General features: G+C 40.8%; 1 protein-coding gene across 2 annotated transcripts in view; it reads left to right on the forward strand.

The window, feature by feature from the left end:
- Eif2ak2 (eukaryotic translation initiation factor 2 alpha kinase 2) overlaps positions 1-24,352 on the forward strand; it is a 47,008-nt gene extending 22,656 nt beyond the window's left edge. For both annotated transcript variants that reach the window (XM_057779061.1, XM_057779072.1), the window contains 5 exons: positions 12,569-12,749; positions 16,761-16,889; positions 22,481-22,582; positions 23,726-23,782; positions 23,860-24,352. In XM_057779061.1, coding sequence (XP_057635044.1) covers positions 12,569-12,749; positions 16,761-16,889; positions 22,481-22,582; positions 23,726-23,782; positions 23,860-23,982 — 592 coding nt within the window. In that variant the 3' untranslated portion in view covers positions 23,983-24,352. The remainder of the gene's footprint in view (positions 1-12,568; positions 12,750-16,760; positions 16,890-22,480; positions 22,583-23,725; positions 23,783-23,859) is intronic.
- Positions 24,353-26,908: the final 2,556 nt, after the last annotated feature.

Genomic DNA, 26,908 nt, shown 5'->3' on the forward strand with positions numbered 1-26,908 from the left:
TAGAGACAAATCCCAGTGCCATTATCATTGACCTCTCAATCTGCCCCAACTGTCAAACACATTCAGAGGGACCAGTTTGATCCCATGCTCATTCATTACCAGTCCAGCTGGAGTTGGTGAGCTCCCATTAGCTTAGGCATACTGTCTCATTTGGGGAACCCCTCATGGTCATGACTTCCTTGCTCATATTCTCCCTCCTTCCGCTCTTCAACTGGATCTTGGGAGCTCATTCCAGTGCTGAGGTCTCTGTCTCCATCCGTCACCAGATGAAGGTTCTATGCTGATATTCAAGATAGACATCAGTCTGACAACAGGACAAGGCCAATTCAGGCACCCTCTCCTCCACTGCTTAGGGTCCTAGCTGGGGTCATTGCCATGGACTCCTGGGAACCCCTCCAGAGCCAAACCTCTTCCCAACCCCAAAATGGCTCCCTCAATTAAGATATCTCTTTCCCTGCTCCTATATCTGTCCTTCCTCCATCTCAACCATCCCACTCTCCCAAGCTCTCCCCAACCCTCCCCTTCTCCCTTCTCTCTCACCCTCTCCCCTTTCCTCTACCCACCCCTGCCGCCATGCTCCCAACTTTTGCCTGGCAATCTTGTCTGCTTCTAATTTCCAGATGGATCTATATATATTTTTCTTTGGGTTCACCTTATTACTTAGCTTCTATAGGATCACAAACTATAGGATCAATGTCCTTTGTTTATGGCTAGAATACACTAATGAGTAATTACATATCATATTCATATTTTTGGGTCTGGGTTATCTCACTCAGGATAGTGTTTTCTATTTCCATCCATTGGCATGCAAAATTCAAGATGTCATTGTTTTTTATCGCTGAGTATACTCTAATTTGTAGATGTGCCACACTTTCTTTATCCATTCTTCCATTGAGGGGCATCTAGGTTGTTTCCAGGTTCTGGCTATTACAAATAATGCTGCTATGAACATAGTTGAACAAATGCTTTTGTAGTATGATACGGCATCTCTTGGGTATATTCCCAAGAGTGGTATTGCTGGATCCTGAGGTAGGTTGACTCCCAATTTTCTGAGAAACCGCTACACTGCTTTCCAAACTGGTTGCACAAGTTTGCATTCCCACCAGCAATGGATGAGTGTTCCCCTTACTCCACATCCTCTCCAGCATAAGCTATCATTGGTGTTTTTGATTTTAACCATTCTGACAGGTGTAAGATGGTCTCTCAAAGTTGTTTTGATTTGCATTTCCCTGAGAGCTAAGGAAGTTGAACATGTCCTTAACTATCTTTTGAATTTCTTCTGTTGAGAATTCTCTGTTCAGTTCAGTACCTCCTTTTTAAATTGGGTTATTTAGAAATTAAATGTCTAGTTTCTTGAGTTCTTTACATACTTTGGAGTTCAGACCTTTGTCTGATATGGGGTTGGTGAAGATCTTCTCCCATTCAGTAGGTTATCTTTTTCTTTTATTGACTGTGTCCTTTGCTTTACAGAAGCTTCTCAGTTTCAGGAGGTCCCATTTATTTATTGTTGCTCTTATTGTCTGTGCTAGTGGGGTTATACGTAGGAAGTAGTTTTCTGTGCCCATGTGTTGCAGAATACTTCCCACTTTCTCTTCTGTCAAGTTCAGTATGGTTGTATTTACATTGAGGTCTTTAATCCATTTGGACTTGAGTTTTGTGCATGGTGATAGATATGGATCTATTTTTATTCTTCTACAGGCTGACATCCAGTTATACCAGCACCATTCGTTGAAGATGCTTTCTTTCTTCCATTGTATAATTTTAGCTCCTTTGTCAAAAATCAGGTGTTCATAGGTGTGAGGATTAATATCCAGTTCTTCAATTTGATTCCATTAGTCAACGTCTCTGTTTTTATGCCAATACCAAGCTGTTTTTATTACTGTAGCTCTGTAATAGTGTTTGATGTCAGGGACGGTGATACCTCCAGAAGTTTCTTTATTGTACAGGAATGATTTGGCTATCCTGGGTTTTTGTTTTTTCATATAAAGTTGATTATTGTTCTCTCAAGGTCTGTGAAGGATTTTGTTGGGATTTTGATGGGGATTGTATTGAATCTATAGATTGCCTTTGGTAGGATTGCCATTTTTACTATGTTGATCCTACCTTTTTCTGCCTTAGGATGTTCAAGTCTTCCTGTTGTGTGTTCGCTGGATTCTGGTGTTTCCTGTTGCTTTTCTTTTTTTTTTTTTTTTTAGATTTTATTTATTATGTATACTGGCGCCTACCCATCTCTTCCTTCAGATGAGGCCAGCAGAGTCTTGGCGTCCTGTCCAATCTTTGCTGTGGCTGACTGAGTACTTAGGGAGTTTTTCTTGGTCTGTCCTCTCTTAGGTCCCCTCAGCACTGGAGCAATCTGTGTTGCAGGATTCCAAGGGCCTGATAGGTGACAAAGGCGGGCTTGGGGGCAGGGTGTGTTGGGGAAAAGATCAGCAGCAGGGACACTCCCAGCTTGTTAGCAAGAAAAGCTAGGAAGTTGTGGAGGGGCACCGAGGTTCTGGCTCACTTGTAAGGTCCTGGAGAGTGGACTGTCGGGCTGTCCGGCTTGTGGGCACTGACTCCACCTCTCAGATCATCTCAGCACTGAAGCAGGCTGTGTTGCAGGGTTCGAAGGACTTTGCAGGTGAAAAGGCAGGCTTGGGGGCAGGGTTGGATGGGGTAAGGAAAGCCCAGTAGCAGGAACACATTCAGTTAGATGGCCAGAAAAGCTTACAGAATTTGGGGAACCTGGATTCTGTCCCCCTGGGAAGGTCCCCGAGAGTGGCACTTCCGGCTGTCAGGCCCTGTGACCACTGACTCACCTCTCTGGTCCCCTCAGCACTGGAACAGGGTCTATTGCAGGGATCAAAGGACCTCGGAGATGAAAAGGTGGGCTTGGGGGCAGGGTGGGATGGAGTAAAGAAGCCCAGCAGTAGGAACACTCCCCACTGGATGGCCAGAAAGACTTAGGGAATTGTGGGAGCCTGGATTCTGTCCTCAGCTGCCCAAGGACCAAGCTCTGGACATCGCTCTGGACCCCTGGGAACCCCTCTAGAGTCAAGACTCTTGTCAACCCTAAAATGGCTCCCTTAATTAAGAAATATACTTCCCTGCTCCCATATCCACCTTTCCTTTATCCCAACCATCCCATTCCCCCAAGTTCTCCCTATCCTCCCCTTCTCACTTTTCTTTCCCCATCTCCCCTTTCCCCCATCCCACCCCACCCCCCAGTTCCCAATTTTTGCACACCAATCTTGTCTACTTCCAATATCCAGGAGGATAACTATATGTTTTTCTTTGCATTCACCTTCTTATTTAGCTTCTCTAGGATTGTGAATTATAGGCTCAATGTCCTTTATTTACATAATTGGCTAAAAACCAATTATGAGTGAGTACATGCCATGTGCATCTTTTTGGGTCTGGGTTACCTCACTCAGGATAGTGTTTTCTATTTCCATCCATTTGCATGCAAAATTTAAGATGTCATTGTTTTTTACCGCTGAGTAGTACTCTAATATGTATATATTCCACACTTTCTTCATCCATTCTTCCATTGAAGGGCATCAAGGTTGTTTCTAGGTTCTGGCTATTACAAATAATGCTGCTATGAACATAGTTGAACAAATACTTTTGTAGTATGATAGGGCATTTCTTGGGTATATTCCCAAGAGTGGTATTGCTGGGTCCTGGGGTAGGTTGATCCTAAATTTCCTGAGAAATCGCCACACTGCTTTCCAAAGTGGTTGCACAAGTTTGCATTCCCACCAGCAATGGATGAGTGTTCCCCTTACTCCACAACCTCTCCAGCAAAGGCTATCATTGGCGTTTTTGATTTTAGCCATTCTGACAAGTGTAAGATGGTATCTCAAAGTTGTTTTGATTTACATTTCCCTGACAGCTAAGGAGGTTGAGCATGATCTTAAGTGTCTTTGGCCATTTGAACTTCTTCTGTTGACAATTCTCTGTTCAGTTCAGTGCCCCATTTTTAATTGGGTTAATTAGCATTTTAAAGTCTAGTTTCTTGAGTTCTTTTTTTATTTATTTATTTATTTATTAAAGATTTCTGCCTCCTCCCCGCCACCGCCTCCCATTTCCCTCCCTGTCCCCCGATCAAGTCCCCCTCCCTCATCAGCCCTAAGAGTAATCAGGGTTCCCTGCCCTGTGGGAAGTCCAAGGACCACCCAACTCCATCCAGGTCTAGTAAGGTGAGCATCCAAACTGCCTAGGCTCCCACAAAGCCAGTACGTGCAGTAGAATCAAAAACCCATTGCCATTGTTCTTGAGTTCTCAGTAGTCCTCATTGTCCACTATGTTCAGCGAGTCCGGTTTTATCCCATGCTTTTTCAGACCCAGGCCAGCTGGCCTTGGTGAGTTCCTGATAGAACATCCCCATTGTCTCAGTGTGTGGGTGCCGCCCTCGCGGTCCTGAGTTCCTTGCTCGTGCTCTCTCTCCTTCTGCTCCTGATTTGGACCTTGAGATGTCAGTCCGGTGCTCCAATGTGGATCTCTGTCTCTGTCTCCTTTCATCGCCTGATGAAGGTTAATATTCAGGAGGATGCCTATATGTTTTTCTTTGGGTTCACCTTCTTATTTAACTTCTCTAGGATCATGAATTATAGGTTCAATGTCCTTTATTTATGGCTAGAAACCAAATATGAGTGAGTACATCCCCTGTTCCTCTTTTTGGGTCTGGCTCACCTCATTCAGGATAGTGTTTTCTATTTCTGTCCATTTGCATGCAAAATTCAGGAAGTCATTGTTTTCTACTGCTGAGTAGTACTCTAATATGTATATATTCCATACTTTCTTCATCCATTCTTCCATTGAAGGGCATCTAGGTTGTTTCCAGGTTCAGGCTATTACAAACAATGCTGCTATGAACATAGTTGAACAGATACTTTTGTTGTATGATAGGGCATCTCTTGGGTATATTCCCAAGAGTGGTATTACTGGATCTTGGGGTAGGTGGATCCCGAAATCCCTGAGAAACCGCCACACTGTTTTTCAAAGTGGTTGCACAAGTTTGCATTCCCACCAGCAATGGATGAGTGTACCCCTTTCTCCACAACCTCTCCAGCAAAGGCTATCATTGGTGTTTTTTATTTTAGCCATTCTGACAGGTGTAAGATGGTATCTTAAAGTTGTCTTGATTTGCATTTCCCTAGTCGCTAAGGAAGTTGAGCATGACCTTAAATGTCTTTTGGCCGTTCGAACTTCTGTTGAGAATTCTCTGTTCAGCTCAGTGCCCCATTTTTTAATTGGGTTGGTTAGCCCTTTACGGTCTAGTTTCTTGAGTTCTTTATATATTTTGGAGATCAGACCTTTGTCAGTTGCGGAGTTGGTGAAGATCTTCTCCCAGTCAGTGGGTAGCCTTTTTGTCTTAGTGACAGTGTCCTTTGCTTTACAGAATCTTCTCAGTCTCAGGAGGTCCCATTTATTCAATGTTGCCCCTAATGTTTGTGCTGCTGGGGTTATACGTAGGAAGTGTTCTCCTGTCCCCATGTGTTGTAGAGTACTTCCCACTTTCTCTTCTATCAGGTTCAGTGTGTTTGGACTGATATTGAGGTCTTTAATCCATTTGGACTTGAGTTTTGAGCATGGTGATAGATATGGATCTATTTTCATTCCTCTACAGATTGACATCCAGCACCATTTGTTGAAGATACTCTCTTTCTTCCATTATATACTTTTAGCTCCTTTATCGAAAATCGGGTGTTCATATTGTGGGTTAAAGCCAGGGTCTTCTATTCGATTCCATTGGTTGACTTCTCTGTTTCTATGCCAATACCAAGCTATTTTCAATACTGTAGCTCTGTAATAGAGTTTGAAGTCAGGGATGATAATGCCTCCAGACAATCCTTTATTGTATAAGATTGTTTTGGCTATCCTGGGTTTTTTGTTTTTCCATATAAAGTTGATTATTGTCTTTCCAGATCTGTGAAGAATTTTGATGGGATTTTGATGGGGATTGCATTGAATCTATAGATTGCTTTTGGTAGAATTGCCATTTTTACTGTGTTGATCCTCCCAATCCAAGAGCAAGGGAAATCCTTCCATTTTCTGGTGTCCTCATCGATTTCTTTCTTCAAAGACTTAAAGTTCTTGTTAAATAGATCTTTCACTTCCTTAGTCAGAGTTACCCCAAGATATTTTATGCTATTTGTGGCTATCGTGAAAGGTGATGCTTCTCTGATTTCCCTCTCTACTTCCTTATCCTTAGTGTATAGGAAGGCAACTGATTTTTTGGAGTTGATCTTGTATCCTGCCACATTACCAAAGGTGTTTATCAGCTGTAGGAGTTCTTTGGTAGAGTTTTTGGGGTCGCTTATGTATACTATCTTATCATCTGCAAATAACGAAAGCTTAACTTCTTCCTTTCCAATACAAATCCCCTTGATCCCCTTATGCTATCTTATCGCTATTGCTAGAACTTCAAGCATTATATTGAAGAGGTATGGAGAGAGTGGACAGCCTTGTCGTGTTCCTGATTTTAGTGGAATGGCTTTGAGTTTTTCTCCATTTAATTTAATGTTGGCTGTCGGCTTGCTGTAAATAGCTTTTATTATATTTAGGTATAATCCTTTTATCCCTAATCTCTCCAAGACCATCAGAGGGTATCAGCCCTCGCAGGCTAACCGTGTGTGTGTGTGTGTGTGTGTGTGTGTGTGTGTGTGTGAAGGGGGTCGGGGAGTGCTACCGCTCCATTTCCTGTGTCCCACCGCGGGCCTAGAACATTCTCCCCACTCAGGAGGGTCTTCAGGGACAGGACCAGGCTCCCTGTTCGCCTGTGGACCTCGCCAATAATAGGCCTCCCTCTCTGCCGGCCAGGCCCAAAAAACCTACTTTATTTAATTGTAGTGGGGCGATCTGCTCTCAGTGTGGGCTTCACTATTTCAAGCCTGGACTATCCCCATCCGCCGCTTCCATCTGCGGGCGCTGGGGTCCGCCGCTTCCGTCTGCCTCTTGAGTTCTTTATATACTTTGGAGATCAAACCTTTGTCTGTTGCGGGGTTGGTGAATATCTTCTCCCAGTCAGTGGGTTGCCTTTTTGTCTTAGTGACAGTGTCCTTTGCTTTATAGAAGCTTCTCAGTTTCAGGAGGTCCCATTTATTCAATGTTGCCCTTAATGTCTGTGCTGCTGGGGTTGTACGTAGGAAGTGTTCTCCTGTATCCATATGTTGTAGAGTACTTCCCACTTTTTCTTCTGTCAGGTTCAGTGTGTTCAGACTGATATTGAGGTCTTTAATCCATTTGGACTTGAGTTTTGAGCATGGTGATAGATATGGATCTATTTTCAATCTTCTACAGGTTGACATCCAGTTATGCCAGCACCATTTGTTGAAGATGCTCTCTTTCTTCCATTATATACTTTTAGCTCCTTTATCGAAAATCAGGTGTTCATATTGTGGGTTAAAGACAGGGTCTTCTATTCGATTCCATTGGTTGACTTCTCTGTTTTTATGCCAGTACCAAGCTGTTTTCAATACTGTAGCTCTGTAATAGAGTTTGAAGTCAGGAATGGTAATGCCTCCAGACAATCCTTTATTGTATAAGATTGTTTTGGCTATCCTGGGTTTTTTGTTTTTCTATATAAAGTCGATTGTTGTCCTCTCAAGGTCTGTGAAGAATTTTGATGGGGATTGCATTGAATCTATAGATTGCTTTTGGTAGAATTGCCATTTTTACTATGTTGATCCTCCCAATCCAAGAGCAAGGGAGATCCTTCCATTTTCTGGTGTCCTCTTCAATTTCTTTCTTCAAAGACTTAAAGTTCTTGTCAAATAGATCTTTCACTTGCTTGGTCAGAGTTACCCCAAGATATTTTATGCTATTTGTGGCTATCGTGAAAGGTGATGCTTCTCTGATTTCCCTCTCTGCTTCCTTATCCTTAGTGTATAGGAAGGCAACTGATTTTTTGGAGTTGATCTTGTATCCTGCCACATTACCAAAGGTGTTTATCAGCTGTAGGAGTTCTTTGGTAGAGTTTTTGGGGTCGCTTATGTATACTATCTTATCATCTGCAAATAACTAAAGCTTAACTTCTTCCTTTCCAATACGAATCCCCTTGATCCCCTTATGTTGTCTTATTGCTATTGCTAGAACTTCAAGCACTATATTGAAGAGGTATGGAGAGAGTGGACAGCGTTGTCGTGTTCCTGATTTTAGTGGGATGGCTTTGAGTTTCTCTCCGTTTAATTTGATGTTAGCTGTCAGCTTGCTGTAAATCGCTTTTATTATATTTAGGTATAACCCTTGTATCCCTACTCTCTCCAAGACCTTTATCATAAAGGGGTGTTGAATTTTGTCAAATGCTTTTTCAGCATCTAATGAAATGATCATATGTTTTTTTTTTCAGTTTATTTATATGATGAATTACATTGATAGATTTGTGTATGTTGAACCAGCCCTGCATCTCTGGGATGAAGCCTACTTGATCATAATGGATAATTTTTCTAATATGTTCTTGGATTCGGTTTGCCAGTATTGTATTGAGATTTTTTGCATCAATGTTCATGAGTGAGATAGGCCTGTAATTCTCTTTCTTGTTTGGGTCTTTATGTGGTTTTGGTATCAAGTTAACTGTAGCTTCATAAAAGGAATTTGGCAATGACTCTTCTGTTTCTATATTGTGAAATACATTAAGGAGTATAGGTATTAGCTCTTCTTGGAAGTTGTGGTAGAATTCTGCATTGAAACCATCTGGTCTGGGCTTTTTTTGGAAGGGAGGTTTTTGATAACAGTTTCTAATTCTTCGTGACTAACAGGTCTATTTAGATCATTCACCTGGTCTTGGTTTAACTTTGGTATATGATACTTATCTAAAAAAACGTCCATTTCTTTTGTATTTTCCAGTTTTGTGGCATACAGGCTTTTTTTTTTTTTTTTTTTTTTTTTTACAGAGAGACCAATTTCGATTTAATGTCCTAAACATTCATCTGAAAGCAGGCTGTTTGCTTTTCCTCTTCTTAAGCGCCCTCCCTTGGCACAAGGCTATTAAGCCTAGCTCATCCTTATAGATTTAATTATTTGTTTCTTTATTTTATCCTCCAGCCGCTCACCTCTGTCTTCACTCTTCCTTGCAAAGTAATTAAATTCTTTTTTTATTAATATTTCCACCTGCTCCCCGTTTCCCATTTCCCTCCCCTCCTCCCAAATATTGCCCCCTCCCCCCACTCCTCTCCCCCTATCCCCACTCCTCTTCTCCACACCCCACACCATTCCCCCTCCCTTTCGATACTGAAGAGCAGTCCAAATTCTCGGCATACAGGCTTTTGTAGTAAGATCTAATGATTCTCCGAATTTCCTCTGTGTCTGTGGTTATGTCCCCCTTTTCATTTCTGATCTTATTAATTTGCGTGTTCTCTCTCTGTCATTTGGTTCATTTGGATAGGGGTTTGTCGATCTTGTTGATTTTCTCCAAGAACTAACTTTTTGTTTCATTGATTCTTCAGACTGTTTTCTGTGTTTCCATTTTGTTGATTTCCGCCCTCAGTTTGATTATTCCCAGTCTTCTACTCCTCCTGGGCATGTCTGCTTTTTGTTTTCTAGAGCTTTCAAATGTGCTGTTAAGTCTCCAATGTGTGCTTTCTCCGTTTTCTTTAAGTGGGCACTTAGTGCTATGAACTTTCCTCTTAGCACTGCTTTCATCGTGTCCCATAGGTTTGAGTATGTTGTCTCTTTATTTTTATTAAAGTCAAGGAAGACTTTAATTTCTTTCTTAATTTTTTCCTTGACCCAGGAGGGGTTCAGTAGTTGACTGTTCAGTTTCCATGAATTTGTCGACTTTCTGGGGGTAGCATTGTTGTTGATTTCTAACTTTAATCCGTGGTGATCCGATAAGACACAGGTGGTCACTAAAATTTTTTTGTATTGTAGAGGTTTGCTTTGTTATTAAGTATGTGGTCAATTTTTGAGAAGGTTCCATGAGCTGCAGAGAAGAAGGTATATTCTTTCCTATTTGGGTGGAATGTTCTATAGATGTCTGTTAAGTCCATTTGCTTCATTACCTCAATTAATTCTCTTATTTCTCTATTAGGTTTCTGTCTGATTGACCTGTCCATTGGTGAGAGAGGTGTGTTGAAGTCTTTTACTATTAGTATGTGTGGTTTGATGTCTCCTTGAGTTCTAGTAATGTTTCTTTTACATAAGTGGGTGCTTTTATATTAGGGGCATAGATATTCAAGATTGAGACTTCATCCTGATGAATTTTTCCTGTTATGAGTATAAAATGACCATCTCGATAATTTCTGATTGATTTTAGTTTGAAGTCAGTTTTATTAGAAATTAGTATGGCCACACCCACTTGTTTCTTAGGTCCATTTGCTTGAAAAACCTTTTCCTAACCCTTTACTTTGAGTAGATGCCTGTCTTTGTGGTTGAGGTGTGTTTCTTGTAAACAGCAGAATGTTGGATCCTGTTTTCGTATCCAATCTCTTAGCCTGTGCCTTTTTATAGGTGAATTAAGACCATTGATATTAATTGATATTAATGACCAGTGGTTGTTGACTCCAGTTATTATTATTTTTTTGGTAGTAGAGTTTGTGTGTTTCCTTCTTTGAGTTGTGCTGGTGAAGGGTCGCTAGATGTCTGAGTTATTATAGGCAGTGTTGGCAATGTTGGATTCCTTGAGTTGTGATTTTCCTTCTATTACTTTCTGTAAGGCTGGATTTGTGACTACATATTGTTTAAATTTGTTCTTATCCTGGAATATTTTGTTTTCTCCATTGATAGTGTACGATAGCTTCGTATAGTAGTCTGGGCTTGCATCCATGGTCTCTTAGTTTCTGCAGTACCTCTATCCAGGACCTTCTGGCTTTCATGGTTTCCATAACATAGTCCGGTGTAAGTCTGATAGGTTTTCCTTTATAAGGTACCTGACCTTTTTCCTTTGCACCTTTTTTTTTTTTTTTTTTTTTTTTTTTGATTTTCGAGACAGGGTTTCTCTGTAGCTCTTGGTTCCTGTCCTGGAACTAGCTCTTGTAGACCAATCTGGCCCTTTGCAGCTCTTGATATTCTTTCTTTAATCTGTATGTTTTGTATTTTGATTATTATTTGGTGAGGGGATTTTTTTTTTCGATCCAGTGTATTTGGTGTTCTGTATGCTTCTTGAATATTCATAGGAATATCTTTCTTTATGTTGGGAAAGTTTTCTTCCACAATTTTGTTAAATATATTTTCTGGGCCTTTGAGCTGTAATTCTCCTTCTTCTATCCTTATTATTCTTAGGTTTGGTCTTTTTATTGTGTCCCATGTTTCCTGAATATTTTGTGATGAGAATTTGTTGGATTTGCTGTTTTCTTTGATCAGTGATTTTATTTTCTCTATGGTGTCTTCAGAGTCTGAGATTCTTTCTTCTATCTCTTGTATTCTATTGGTTATGCTTGTTTCTGTAGTCTATGTTCGTTGACCTAGATTTTCCATATCCAATCGGCCCTCGGTTTGTGATTTCTTCCTTGCCTCCATTTCAGTTTTCAATTCTTGAACTGTTTCCATTACCTGTTTGATTGGTTTTTTTTGGTTTCCCAGGGTATCATTTACGTATTTATTCATTTCTTCAAACTTTTTGCTATACTTCTCATCCATTTCTATAAGGGCATTTTTTACATGCTGTTTAAGGGACTCTATCTCTTTCATAATGTCAATTTTTTCCCCTTCTTCTGGATTAGGGTGTTCAAGACTTCTGTTGTAAGATCACTGGGTTCTGGTGTTTTCATGTTGTTTTTCAGATTGGTGGAGGAATTCTTTCCTTGGCGCCTGCCCATCTCTTCCTTCAAATGCTATCCGATGGATCTCATGGAACAGGATCCAGTTCCCGTGCTGGCCAGGGACCTCCCTGACAAAAGACCTACCTTGTTGCAGGCAGGCTATTGAAGCAAAGGAATTCCCGCTTGCCCCGTTGCCCTTAGCACCCAGTCCCAGAGCCCAAACAGACTGAGCTTGTGGATCTTGTGGCCCCGAGGAAGGGAGGAAGAAGAGAGGAGGTTCCTGGGTGCAAACTGGGATGGGTTAGAGAGAGCGGCCCTAGCAGAGGGGAGCAGCCCCTGCCGAATGACCAGGGAGTGAAGGGGGTCGCGGAATGTCCGTGCTCCGTTTCTGGGCTTCTGCTATTGGTTAAGAACACACTCACCCCTCTGATGGGTCTTCCGGAACAGGATCAGGTTCCCTTGCTGGCCAAGAACCTTGCTGACAAAAGGCCTACCTTGCTGCAGGCAGGCTATTGAAGCAAAGGAACTCCTGCCCACCTGTTGCCCTCAGCACCCCTGTCCCAGCGCACAAACAGGCTGAGCTGGCCCAAATTGCTTTATATAATAATGGAAAACCTGGATTTCTGCAATTAGGACTGCTCATATCTTTTGTCAAAAGTGATCAGATCTTCAGAATTAAAGAATATATAGGCTCATACTTTATAGATAAATTTTGATGCTCTGTATACTTGAGAAATTATGATTTATTTAAGTGGTTTATTTTATTACATGTTTATCATATTCAGATATTCATTCTGAGACATCTTTTGTTTGGGTTTCATAAGATGTTAGAATTTTTAATTTTTTTTCTATTGTTGCTTTTTACATATGGTGAATTTTGTGTCCAGATCAAAGACCCAGTGCCTTTTCATTCAAATGGAATTCTGTGATAAAGGAACTCTGGAGGACTGGATGGCAGATGAAGAGCAGAGGAAAACAGACAAAGATTTACGTTTGGAATTTTTTCAACAAATAACGACAGGGGTGGATTATATACATTCAAAAGCTTTGATTCACAGAGATCTTAAGGTAAGGGAAATATGCTGTTAGTTGATAAACACACAGTTTAATGACTTTAAAGTGTATTTTCTCTGTTTTCAATTTGTGTTTGGCAGTCAGTCATGATAAAATAACATTTCTCTAGCTTGCTGGACTTAAACAGGGTCTGGAACTTACCCCAGGTGCTATCCCATGCAACCGCTCAGCAGATCTCCGGGTCCCAGGAACCCACTGTGACATGACCCTATCAGAAGTCCTGTTCCCTCCAGGCTGTATTGAGTGTGGTGGTCATCGCCCAAGCGTAAACAGCAGCAGCTCCCGTTCATAGACTGAAAATAACTGTGGTGGATTATTTTCAGGGATGGCCCGCTGTTCGGACCCCTAACTGTGCTGGTTGCCAGGGATGGCCCGCTCCTCGGACCTCTAACTGTGGTGGTTGCCAAGGATGGCCTGCTGCTCGGACCCCTAACTGTGGTGGTTGCCAGGGATGGCCCGCTGCTCGGACCCTTAACTGTGGTGGTTGCCAGGGATGGCCCGCTGCTTGGACCCCGCTTCTGCTATTGTGCTTCTCTGCTCCACTGTGGTTCAGCTGCTGTTCCTGTGGGCACATGCAGCTGAAGAGTCCATAGCCTGGCCCTAGTGTTTCCCTGATTGGAGTCTTCTCCCCCATAATTAGGAAAACCAATGTTTTCAAATATTCGCTATCCCTCTTGGTATGTTTGCTTTTATCATCCAACAGCAAGTTTCCTTGTTTTACCACCATCAGCAAGAAAAGAAAGATGCCAAGGAGCCCCACGATTGCCTTCCTTATCACAACCCTACCCCAATTCACACGAGTTCTTCCTGACAGCTTCGTTCATGTTCTTCACCAGACATGCATGCTTCCGACTGTCCTCTTTGGTCCTGATTCCTTTACTTAACCTTTCTGAATCACTAACTTTATCCAAGTGAATCTTGGCTACCTGGGTGCTCCACCTGTCTAAAACAGCCAGAATGAGGAATGATTCAAAAAGTTCCTAGGAAAAATAAGTACCCCTGTTTATAGCTGCTTGCTGAACCAAACTAGAATGAAGTGGCTGTCAAAACATTTGAGTTCCGTTTGCTTTGCATTTGTGAACTTAGCAACTTGATATCTGAGTCCTCCCATTTCTAATATTTCTCTGTAGCAATATCTAAAAATGTTCCTAAAAGTTAGAAGATTTTTAGGAATGTTATGTTCCAACAGATAAATGAGGACCAGGATGGATGGCACATACTAGCAATCCCAACATCTCAGTGCCTGAGGCAGGAGGATTATGAGTTTGAGGCTAGCCCGGTCTACAAACATAGATCCTATCTCAAAAACATTTTCATTTTTTTTTATTCACTATCCCTCACTTTGGTATAAATCATACACAGGATTACGTGGTTTGTCCGGATCCGAAGTCCTTCCACCCTCTTCTCTCTGAGTTGTCTACTACAATGCTGCTTCCTCTCATCTCAGAAAGGATTAGATAGATGTGCTTGCAGCTGTCTCCCAGAGAACAGTGTTTAAAAAGCCATTCTTACATGAGGTCTCCAAGAGCTGACTTCTTACTATGTCAGAGTCTTGAGCTCCAGGCCACAGCGGTATGGCCATACGGTTTCTAGAGAGAGGGCGTTCTCTGCTTCTCTGTATCTCATCTCTGTGCCAGAGGGGTCAGCGCTGGGCAGATCATCGAACCTAGCCTCTGCTCCCTGGATCAAGTTGACACATTTCCTCCCTGTTCCATAACCTCGCATTTCATTTATTCATAGTGTAACTGACTAAATAAGACAGAAGAACATCATTGTTTTTTTTCTTTATTTAAAAGAATTATTTTCTTTTTTCAGTTTTTTTTTTTTTAAACTGGGGTTCCTCCTTGTAGCCCTTTACTGTGCTGAAACTCACTCTGTAGACCAGGCTGGCCTCAAACTTACAGAGAGCCACCTGCCTCTGCTGTTGAGTGCTGGAATTAAAGGCGTGTGCCACCACACCAGGTTTATTTATTTATTTATTTATTTTAATAAAAAGCAATCTTTTGTTTTTCCTGGTCTCATAGATATTTACACAAATTCAGTCTTCTGTTTCTGAGTTAGGCTGCAGCTGTATTAGGGTACCAGTTTCATTTGTGGGCACAGCAAAGCTCTGTTTCTGTGACTTCAGTTTAGCTTGGGAACATTGTTTCCCCATGTCCACCGCACACAAATACCCTTCTTCCGTTACTGACTTTAAGTTCTAATCCACTGATTAAACTGGAATCTCATTGCTAATTCTGCACAGGGCTTCCAGAAGCCCTTCCCTGGGCTCCTCAGCTCATCCCTCATTTCTTAGCTAGGCCCTCTTGTAGGTGTGTGTGTGTGGCCCAACATTGTATTGAATGTCTAGTTTGGCAAAAATGGAAAAAAATATTAACTTTGTCATCAACAATCCTCTTGCTTTTAGTCTGTATTTTCTAGAGTTACGTAACACATGTGGCCACTATTTGTTATGTGTGCATTTGCACACTCAATGCACATATATACACGTTTGGGTCCGTGAGATTGCTCAGTAGCTAGGGATGATTGTTGTACAAGACTAGTGATCTAAGTTCAATTTATGGAACCCACATGAACGTGTAAAAAGAAAAGTGACAATACAAAATTATCCTTTACACCCAAACACACACACACACACACACACACACATACATTTTAAATGTTTAGTATTGCATCTTAGAGTGGCTAGACATGCAGCTCATTTGTTAGCATAGCATTTATGGAGCTCTGAATTTGATCCCTAGTCGCGCATAAACCAGGCATGGTGGCTCATACTCTTAATCCCAGGACTCAGAAGATGGAAGTGAAAGGATCAAAAGTTCAAAGTCATCCTTGGCTACTGAGTTTGAGGCTGACAGGGGATATGTGGGATCCTATAAACCAAATCAAACAACAACCAAACAATAGCCCCCCAACCCAAACAACAGCAGCAACCAAAACAAAACCAAAGGAAACACATAGAGAATGTGTTTGTGATCATTCCCAGCTTCTACTTAACAAGACGGAGCAGGTATACACTTAACAAGACGGAGCAGGTATACACTTAACAAGACGGAGCGGGTATACACTTAACAAGACGGAGCGGGTATACACTTAACAAGATGGAGGGAGTATACACTTAACAAGATGGAGCGGGTATACACTTAACAAGGTGGAGGGGGTATACACTTAACAAGATGGAGGGGGTATACACTTAACAAGACGGAGGGGGTATACACTTAACAAGACGGAGCGGGTATACACTTAACAAGACGGAGCGGGTATACACTTAACAAGACGGAGCGGGTATACACTTAACAAGACGGAGCGGGTATACACTTAACAAGACGGAGCGGGTATACACTTAACAAGATGGAGGGGGTATACACTTAACAAGATGGAGGGGGTATACACTTAACAAGATGGAGCGGGTATACACTTAACAAGGTGGAGGGGGTATACACTTAACAAGGTGGAGGGGGTATACACTTAACAAGGTGGAGGGGGTATACTTATAAACTCTTGTCAGAATCTGGGGAGAAATTCTGCACGGGACATCCTGCAGCATTGCTGAGAACTGAGCCATTCAAAGACTCTCAAAATTGGAAGGGGTCTTAATTCCCATCAGACCCAAATTACACCAGTAACATGCCCTCAGAAGGATGTCCAGCCCTCTTCTGGGGTGGGGAGTTCGAACCCCCATTCCTTGAGCCTCTCATTTTTGCATAGAAAGAAAATATTTTTACCCATGCCCAGCCTCCAGTCCTGGATTCCTCTTCTGGGACCCTGAAAAGTGAATCTTCCATTTGTTCTATTCTGATATTTGGAGGCAGATGTGAACAACACACCTTTGCTGTCATTTCAAAGTCTTTTCTTCTTCAGTTGGCATTTTAAAATCCCAAAGTGTTAAATTCCCTAGTTTGGGCTGCCCGTGTAAGGAGAAATGTCAACAAATCAGTATAAAAGGTTGTTGGGACCTGTGGTAATAGTTGGTCCAAATAACATATATTAATTAATCTTTTATAGCCCGGTAATATATTTTTAGTTGATGAAAAGCACATAAAGATTGGAGACTTTGGCCTCGTAACAGACCTGGAAAATGATGGAAATCTAACAAAGCAAGCAGGAACTTTTCTATACATGAGTCCAGAACAGGTAAAGTTCCTTTCCTTTCTGTCTGTGTATATTTTACTTCTTTATTTTCTTTCATTTTGTTTGTGTGTGTGTGGTATTGTGCAAATTCATGTAGGTGTGTGTATATGCGTGTGGTATGTGGATGTTTGTGCATGAACATATGGAAGTCCAAAGTTGTTGTGTAAGGATGTCAGGTATCTTCTCTGGTAGCTCTCCACCATATGTATATGTGTGTGTGTGTGTGTGTGTGTATGTATGTGTGTATGCATGTATAATACCATGTATATAGCATATATATTACCATATATATAGCACAAATTCTAATTGGTCTTAATAAATAAAAACTAATATCAGATAATAGGGGTTGAAAAATCAGAGAAGCAAAGTGCCAACTACTAGAGAGCTTTTACCTCTACCAATGCTCAGACCAAAGGGGTGATCCTGCCCTCAGACTGCTCTGCTCCTCAGACTGCTTCAGATTGCATCTGCCTCCACCAAATCTCAGACTGCGCTCTGAGCTCCTATCTCCGCCCAGCCACATCACTCTTGTCTTCTATCTCCTGAGTACTGGGATTAAAGGTGTGGGATTCCAAGTGCTGGGATCACCTTTGTGTGAGCTCTTTTTCTCATTTAGACAGATTCAATCTTTTGTAGCCCAGGGTGACCTTGAACTAACAAAGATCCCTCTGCTTGTGTCTCTGGAGTCCTGGGATTAAAGGCATGTGCCACTACTCCCCCGCCTCCAGTGGCTTAGTTCTGCACTCCAATCTTCAGGCAAGCTTTATTTGTTAAATACAACTAAATATCACTACACACACACACATATATTCATATATACCATATATACACCACTCATACCACATATATATCATACATAACACACATATATACTACATATGACACACATACCATATATACAATGCGTACACACCATTTATACACCACACAGATATCATACATGCCACACATGTATAGCATGTATACATCATATATACCAAGTGTATGTACATATATATTTATATGTATATTGTATGAGTGTTTTGCCTGCTTGTATATCTATGCATCATATGCATTCAGTGTCTACAGAGACCAGAAGAGGTTCTGGATCCCCTGGGACTGGAATTACAGATGGTTGTGTGTAGTAAGAAGGCTACTTGTTTGTTTCCCGGCCAAGCAGCAGCTCAGACCCGAAATAATTACACAGAAACTATATTATTTAAAACACTGCTCAGCCAATGACTCTAGCGTATTTCTGGCTAACTCATATCTTAAATTAACCCATCTCCATTAATCTGTGTATCACCACGAGGCTGTGCCTTACCAGGTAAAGTTCCAGTGTCTGTCTATGGTTGGGCCACATGACTTCTCTCTGACTTTGTCTCCTTTCTCCCTCCTAGCTCTGCTTTACCCTATCACAGGTCCAAAACAGTGTCTTTATTAACCAATGGTATTCACAGCCTACAGAAAGGAATCCCACATCAGCTGTGTGTGAATTGAACTCAGGTCCTTTGGGAGATCAGCCAGTACTCTTAACAGCTGAGCCATCTCTCTAGAACCTCATATAAAAATTTAAATTAAGGGTGCATCCACCCACTGAGACAGTGGGGCCGATCTATTGGGAGCTCACCAAGGCCAGCTGGACTGCGACTGAAAAAGCATGGGATAAAACCGGACTCTCTGAACATGGCGGACAATGAGAACTGGCGAGAGGCCAAGGAGAATGGCACAGGGTTTTGATCCTACTTCATGTTCTGGCTTTGTGGGAGCCTAGACAGTTTGGATGGTCACCTTTCTAGACCTGGATGGAGGGGGGTGGACCTTGGACTTCCCACAGGGCAGGGAACCCTGACTGCTCCTGGGACTGGAGAGGGAGGAGAAGAGGAGTGGGGGGAGGGGGAGAGGGGTGGGAGGAGGGGGAGGGAAATGGGAGGCGGGGAGGAAGTGGGAAAAAATTTTTTCAATTAAAAAAAATTTAAATTAATATTTATATATTTTGTATATCATGGGAGGGGAGAACAGGAACTTGTGCATGAGGAGGTTCCAGGGATGGGACTCAGGCCACCAGGCTTGGAGGCCTAAACTGTTACCTGCTGAACTGTCTTACAGACCCTCTATAGTATGTTTTGAGACTGAATATAATGTATTCCCACTGAACTTGGAAGTCAACATGCTAGTTAGGGTAGTGAGCCAATAAATGTGAGAGATGCCTCCATCACTGTTGCATGTAGTACCTAAGACGATAAAAGCAGTGTACACAAAGCTGTATAATATGTTGCTTAGGGGGTAATGAGATAGCGGGAAATTGTCTGTATATATGCATTATACATGCAGTTTTATTTGCACAGTGGATCTGGACTTGGCTGAATGTACAGGTGTGTAAACTGTAGACACACAGAGCTAAGGGCACGTCTTTGATACTCTATGGTAGCCTTCTGGATGTGAAGTGAAAGAATTGAGAGAGAATTGCTTTCCAAACATAGTAAGTGCCTCCAAATTGTCATTGAAAAACTGATCATTAATAATCTCATAGTAAAGGACACAAGAATGCTGCCATCTCATAGTCACCAGCTTTGCTTTCCTTCGTACCTTCTAGATGTGTTTGAAAGTATTCAATCTTTTAATACATTTAGGTATTTTTCCTGTAAACTCTCTAAACACATATTTTTCCATTTTTCATAAACAGTCTGTCTTTTGCTATGTATTTGCAAGGAACCTTTCCACGTTTTGGGTGACAGTTCTGTGTATGATTCAACACTGCAATTTTTTCCCTCCCTGTTATGTTTTTCCTTTCGACACTGTTAATGGATTGGAAGGTTTTGTTGTGTTTATCTGTAGCTTCTTGATGGTTACCAGTCTTCTCATTTTTACTTTGAAGACATTTCATACCAGAAGATGATAATTTTTTCCAATATTTTGACCTATTTTGAATTAAGTTTTTTATATGTATGTGGAAGGGCTATCACCTGATCTCCCCATTTATAATAGATAGTTACTTCATTATTATATAGTAAATATTTTACAATGCCATTTTAAGTAAAATTCATGGAGACAGAAAAGGAAAAAAAGGTTACCAGAGAGCTTGGGGAAGTAAGGAATTAATTCTATAATATATACAATTTCTACTTGGCACGATGGAAATTTCTAGAAATAGAGATGGTGATGGTTACAAAACATTGTGAAAGTGCTTACAAACATGGAATTGTTCAAATAAATGATTAATGTAGTAAATTTACTATCCTAGCACATTAAACACGTTTTATTCGTTTGTATTCACTGTATTAGTGCTGAATTTCATAAAGACAATCTCTAAGTATATCACACGTTCTACCATATCCGTCCCTGTATCACACGCTCTACCATATCCGTCCTTGTATCACACGCTCTTCCATATCCCTCCCCGTATCACACGCTCTTCCATATCCCTCCCCGTATCACACGCTCTACCATATCCCTCCCTGTATCTCCCTCTTTCTGTTCCCTCCCCTTTGCCAGTCTCTGTTCTCCCCTAGTTCCCTTTCTACCATGTGTTGGCACAGCCGAGTTTATTTGTGTATTAGTGTACTTTTACATAGAACTAAGATCCAAAAATAAGAGAAAATGTGACAGTTTTCTTTCTGAGCTGGGGCTCTTCCTTTAATATGATTGTAACCAGTTGTATCTGTTTTCTTAAATGTTGGATGATCTTGTTTTTTACATCTGAATAAAACTTCGTTTTATGTATATGTGTGTGTGTGTATATATTTATGTGTATATATGTATGTATATTTGTATGGATGTGCATATACACACGTTTTATATATATACATATATATATATGTACATATATGTTTTCTTTATCCTTACATCTTCTGATGACCACTTGGGCTGATCCCATAACTTGACTATTGTGAATAGAACTATGGATAATCAAGTGTCTCTGTTGTGTGTTGACTCAGAATCCTGACCCAGGAAAGTTACACCTGAGTAAGATTTCATCTTGCCCCATCCAGATTGGCTGTTATAAAGAAAACAACAACAAATGCTGACAAAGATGTTATTTCCGCGTTTCTTGACCATTTATTCTTAGATTTTCAGAACAGTCTGATATGCTTTATTAGCTCCATTAATTGACTGGGTGGGATGTTGAAAGTTAGTTTTGTATTTAGTTTTTTGGGACTCTTTCTATGTTTTGGAGATTAGAAATTTATTGTATGTTCAGCTAGCCAAGATTTTGTTTTTCTTTGGGCTGTTTCTTCTCTGGCAATTGTTTCTCGTGCTGTACAGAAGCTTCATAATTTCATGCAATTGCCAGATCTTGATATTATTTTCTGGGATGTTAGAACCCTTCCCAAAAAGTCCTTGTCTATACTTGCGTATCTTATAATGTTTCTCCGTATTATCTCTGACACTTTCACAGTTTTAGGTCTTTAATCCAGTCTGAACTGATTTTTGTGTACATAGACCCCAGGTGTGTGCTCATGTGAGCACGCACACACACATACATGGAGAGGGGGAGATATAGAGAGGGAGAGTGTATGTGTGAGAGAGGGAGAGAGAAAGATGGGGGGGAGAGAGAGAGAGAGAGAGAGGAGAGAGAACGGAAGAAAGAGAGAGAGAGGAAAGAGAAAGAGAAATTTTTTCCTTTCTCTTGAGTATGTTATTGGAATTTTGATGGAAATTACAGTGAATTTGTAAATCACATCTAGTACTATAATACTATAGTATTTTCCATGTTAATTTTGCTAATTCACCAGCACAGGAGGTCTGGGTCTCTTTGTGTAGCCCTGGTTATCCTGAAACTCACTCTATAGGGCAGGCTGACCTCAAACTTAGAGATCCTCCTGCCTTTGCCTTTCAAGTGCTGGGCTCAAAGGTGTCTACCATCCAGCAAATAATATTTTGAAGTTATCATCAATAAGATTAATTATCTTAGCGGTTCATTATTAGAACATAGAAAATCTGCTGATTTTTTTTAAAAGGATTTATTTCATGTGTATGAGTTTCCCATTATATTTGTATATATGTGTACCGAGTGTATGCCTGGTATCTACCGAGCCCCAAAGAGGGTGTCAGATCCCCTCGAACTGGAGTCACAGGTCACCATATAGGTGTTGGGAATTGAATTCAGGTTCTTTGCTGACAAAGAGAGTACTTTCAAAAGCTGAGTGATCTGTCCAGCCCCAAAACTACTAATTTTTGAATGTTGACTTTGTGTTAAGTTTTGGGTAGAATCTTTAGAATCTCTTGTGTACAGGATGGTATTGTCTAAAAGTGGGGATCTGGCTTCTTTTTCTATTTGAATTCTTTTATATCTTTCTCTTGTCTAGCTAAGAGTTGAAGAACTATATTGAATATAGGTAGGGAAAGCGAAAGTACATCCCATTGTCTTACTCTTAATTTTGGTAGAAATGCTCCTAGTTTTATCGTTTAGTATAAAATTGGCTATAGCTTTGTTTTATATAGCCTTTATTGTGTTCCTTCTATTTCTACGTGATGGTTAATTTAGTGGTCAACTCCATGAGATACAGAATAAACAGACATTTTGATGTAATATATAATTTATAGCTTTTTTTATCAGAAGGCATAGAAACATATTAGGTGAATAACAAAGACAAATGTATTTTGGCTTCCAGCTATCTTTACAGGAATATGGACAAGAAGTGGACATCTATGCTTTAGGCCTTATTCTAGCGGAACTTCTGCACATATGCATCACCGTTGCAGAAAAAACAAAGGTAAATATCCCAAGGGAGAACTAAGCAGATTAAAGCACTGGTTGTCACCCTTCAGGCACTAAGGCCATCGCCCGCCACTCGGTGAGGGTGTGTTTGACCTCATGACTCTACTTGTAAGTGAAATATAAACTCCTCTTTCAAGTGTGGACAACCATTTTGCTATAAATAAAAAAATGGCTTTCTATAAAATATGTGGTATATCCCATAAGATTTGTATTTGTGTGTGTCAACAAAATTTCACTGATTAGAGGGCAGTTTCTGCTCTAAGTGCTACATAGATATAAAAATCAGTCAGTTTCTCAAGGGATTAATTTTCTAAGAAGAAAGATAACAGCCAAAAATGATTGAGAGTTTTAGAGACAAAAAATCTGCAAAAGGAGCTAAAAGATCTCTCCAGAAATCTGGATTTAGATTCCATGGAAATACAAAACTTGGGTACTGAAAGATCAAGTTTTTTTCAGATTATCTATTTAAGCACATTGTGCACACACACGTATACACACACATACATACACACACTGGCACACACAAATGTGTGCATATGTCCACATGTTATGGCATGCTTATGGAGGTCAGGAGAAAATTAACCTGGGTTAGTTCATTCTAATAGTTGAAATAGAAAGCATATAGCCCCGGTATGGAGATACGAATGTGCAGTGTGCGTTGGGAATAGCAGGCAAGATGGTTTTATCTGAAGCCGATGATTGGTGGGGTTGGGAAGACAGGTTGGGCTACACTGAGGAAAGCCTTTGGGTTTGTTATGTCGTTGGGTAGGTGGTGGGGCAGCACTGGAAACAGCAGACTCCTGATATCCTAGCTGGAGGCTCAGGAGAGGGGTTTGCCTGGAGTCAAAACAGCCTTATCTTCCCTAAAATAGGGATGATGAAAGGATGCACGGCCTAGCATTCCAGAACAGAAGGGAAGTGATGGGCCTCCTGCACTTAGCGCTTCAAAGCATGGATCTTAAGGATGGTTATCAGATCGGGGTAGATCCAGGGAGGAGAGTTCTGCATGCTTCTTGACTAAAGAGTCCTAAATATAAGAACTATTCTAGATTTAATGTATTTCCAGTCATAAGTGTATTTAGTTTTTCTTCCCATATAAACTGTTTCTTAGTAAATACATCTATTTGTTGTATTTCAGTTTTTTCAAAAGCTAAAAGACGGTTTCTTCCCCGATGATACATTTGACAACCAAGAAGTAAGCATTTGAAAGTCATTGGTTTTATTTTCTTCACTGTTTTCTTTCTTAGTAGTGACTCTTATTTATAATTACAGAAAAGCCTTCTAAGGAGATTGCTCTTGAAGGAACCCAAGGAACGACCTAGTGCATCTGAAATTCTGAGGGTCTTGGCTGAATGGAAGAACAACTCAGAGAAAAAGAAAAGACACACACATTAGGGCCTTCTGAAAGAGTGCTCCACTTTGGACATATGGCCTTCCTTGTGCTACCTAGTCTGAGCTGGAACATTGGTAGATACTGTACTTAAGTTTTAGGAAACTTAAGGAAAGAAAAACTCGCACAAAAGTTTTTATTTCAAGACGTTTTTAAAGTTAGTCTTTGACAATTCCATCCATGTATTGCATTCAGATCATACTCGCCTCCACCCTCCTCGGACACCCATGCCAACATGAACTATGCCCTCTGCTGCGCACGCCTCATCATGTGAACTGCAGCTTCTGACTTCTGGAGTCCAAATAAATCTCTTTGTTCTTAAGTTGCCTCTCTCAGGTAGTCGCTGTGATGAGAAAGCCATGAAATGGCACCAGAAGGAGGGTTTGTTGCAATAAACCTGCCACATGGTTCTTAAGCTTTCAGTGGGAGGAATGTGGAAAAGGTTGGAGCTGCAGGCTGAAGAAGTCCTAGAATGCTGTCTATAGTGGTATATTGTTTGTGTTTTATTAAAGAAAGCTTGCCTAAAGATTAAAGTGCAAAGCAGTCACACTAGTCAGCCATACAGGCCAGGCAGTGGTGGCTCACACCTTTAATCCCAGCACTTGGGGTCCCTCATCTATAATCCCAGCACTAGGGAGGTGGAGACAGGCATGATATGCTCTGAGCAGAGAGAGGAATATAAAGGGGAAGAGACAGGAACTCACTGGAGTTCAGAGTATGAGGTTTGGGAGGAAATTCCAAAACATTCAGACTAGGGCATGGAGCCTGTTTCCTGCTTTTAGCCAGGGTTATAGCATAAATGAGGAAGAAAGAGGAATAGGAGATGTGAAAGGGCATGAAGATTTGGGAAACGAGGAACTTCAAAGTCAAGGTAGGTGCAAAGTGGCAATAATTAGAGAAACTGGAAAGAATGAACACAGGGACACTGGGCAGAGAAGACGTTGGCCCCAGTGGCGGCAGGAAATTCTGGAAGATAATGTGGACTGCATCCCTGAGACCTTGAGGGTCTGTCTAGACTTCCGAGCAGCACATCACCATTACAAAACTCATGTCATTTTACAGTTTTGACAGCGATCCAAATGTGGGCTACCAGTGATGAGCAGCAATAAGACAAGCCTCTGGGGTACATAGTTGCTGAATCTCATGTTAAATATCTGGCCTCCAGAACTGCAGTAAGTGTATATAGTGTAGATGACCGGGTCTGTGCTAACATGTTGCAGCTATTGGAAATTAAAATATACCACAACTAAATTAACACCAGCAGGGCTCTACGTATTCCAGAGCATCTTGCTTGCCTCCCGGTACTGCTGCAGTTTTCAGTTAGAACTGGAGACAGTACTAGTGTAGCCACACCCATCCAACGTGGGCACCACGAGCCGCTTCTGAGTGGAGGACATGCTGCAGACGTGACCAGTTCCTCCAGCAGATGCTGAGAGAAAGGAAAACCAGGGAGTATGCTATGGAGTCAAAGGACGTGTCAGCCAAGTAACCTTGGGTCCTCCTGGTTTTAAGCAACTGTACAAAGATAGTCTTGAGGTTGTACAACTGATCAGGACTAATTATGTGATAATTATATTTCTTAGTTTGTCTGAGTAGCAGGGATATGTGGCTTTGTTAATATTACAAAGAACTTGTCTGTTACAAATCAACCTTTAAATATTTAGAACTAAAACACTGGAATGCTTGAGATTCACTGTAGATTTTTCCAGCCAAAGAAACAAACAAACAAAAAAAAAAAAATGGGGGCTGGAGAGATAGCTCAGTGGTTAAGAGCTTTTCCAAATGATCTGAGTTCAATTTCTGGCAACCACATGGTGGCTCACAACCATCTGTAATGAGGTCTGGTGCTCTCTTCTGGCCTGCAGACATACAGACAGACAGAATATTGTATACATAATAAATCAATCAATAAATATTTTTTTTAAAAAAAAAGAAACAAAAAGCGGAAGGGATAGGTGTAACAACAAAGGTAAAATATTCTTTGCTAAAACCGCTTAATGTTACACACAATCTCATCATTCTTGTCTATATTTGAGTTAAAAAGTTATGAGAATTATTATTGAATGCAAATATTTTCTGTTATACTAATATTAAAGTGCCAAAAAGCCCCATGCTTTGGTGAACCATCAAGTGGCGAATGGATGATGAAAGTCTGTCTAGTGAGTCTGCAGATGATAACGTGGAGAAGCTGGCATTCAGGTTTCTCATGTCACATGTAGATATGTACACAGGTGTCCTTAACGGGCATGCAGCCTGTATGGTTGCACTAGACCATTCTCAGAAGTCCCCCACACTTAGCCACTTAAAAAGCACCTTACATTTCATTTCAAACTGGGTCCCACAAATTATGCAACTAGCCATACACATGCATCTATGTGTGTATGTACATATTATGAATATATTTAATATAACTTTATGTTAAGTTCACATGTCATTATATGTGTGTTTATTACATCCGTATATTTAGTAAAATGGTATGTTTGGTCTGTGGTAAAAATTCTAGTGAAGCAACTAGACAAAAATGTTTTTTTTTAAAGCTGGATTTGGAATTAGCAAGTGAGGTTCTACTTTGCCCCCACTGTTGATGTAATTAAGAAGATACTTTTTATTTCCAGGTTTTTGGAGACTGAGAAGATATATCTTCAGAAGTAAATAAAAGATGCAAAGAGATAATATTCTTATTCCATAATGTGAAAATATCATTTATGTCTGCTTCCAGTTTCCAGGAGGATCTATATAAGTTTTTCTTTGGGTTCTCTTTATTACTTAGCTTCTCTACGATCGCAAACTATAGGATCAATGTCCTTTGTTTATGGCTAGAATACACTAATGAGTAAGTACATACCATATTCATATTTTGGGGTCTGGGTTATCTCACTCAGGATAGTGTTTTTCTATTTCCTTCCATTTGCATGCAAAATTCAAGATGTC

This window comes from Chionomys nivalis, chromosome 1, assembly GCF_950005125.1.
Source record: "Chionomys nivalis chromosome 1, mChiNiv1.1, whole genome shotgun sequence".
Taxonomy (NCBI): Eukaryota; Metazoa; Chordata; class Mammalia; order Rodentia; family Cricetidae; genus Chionomys; species Chionomys nivalis.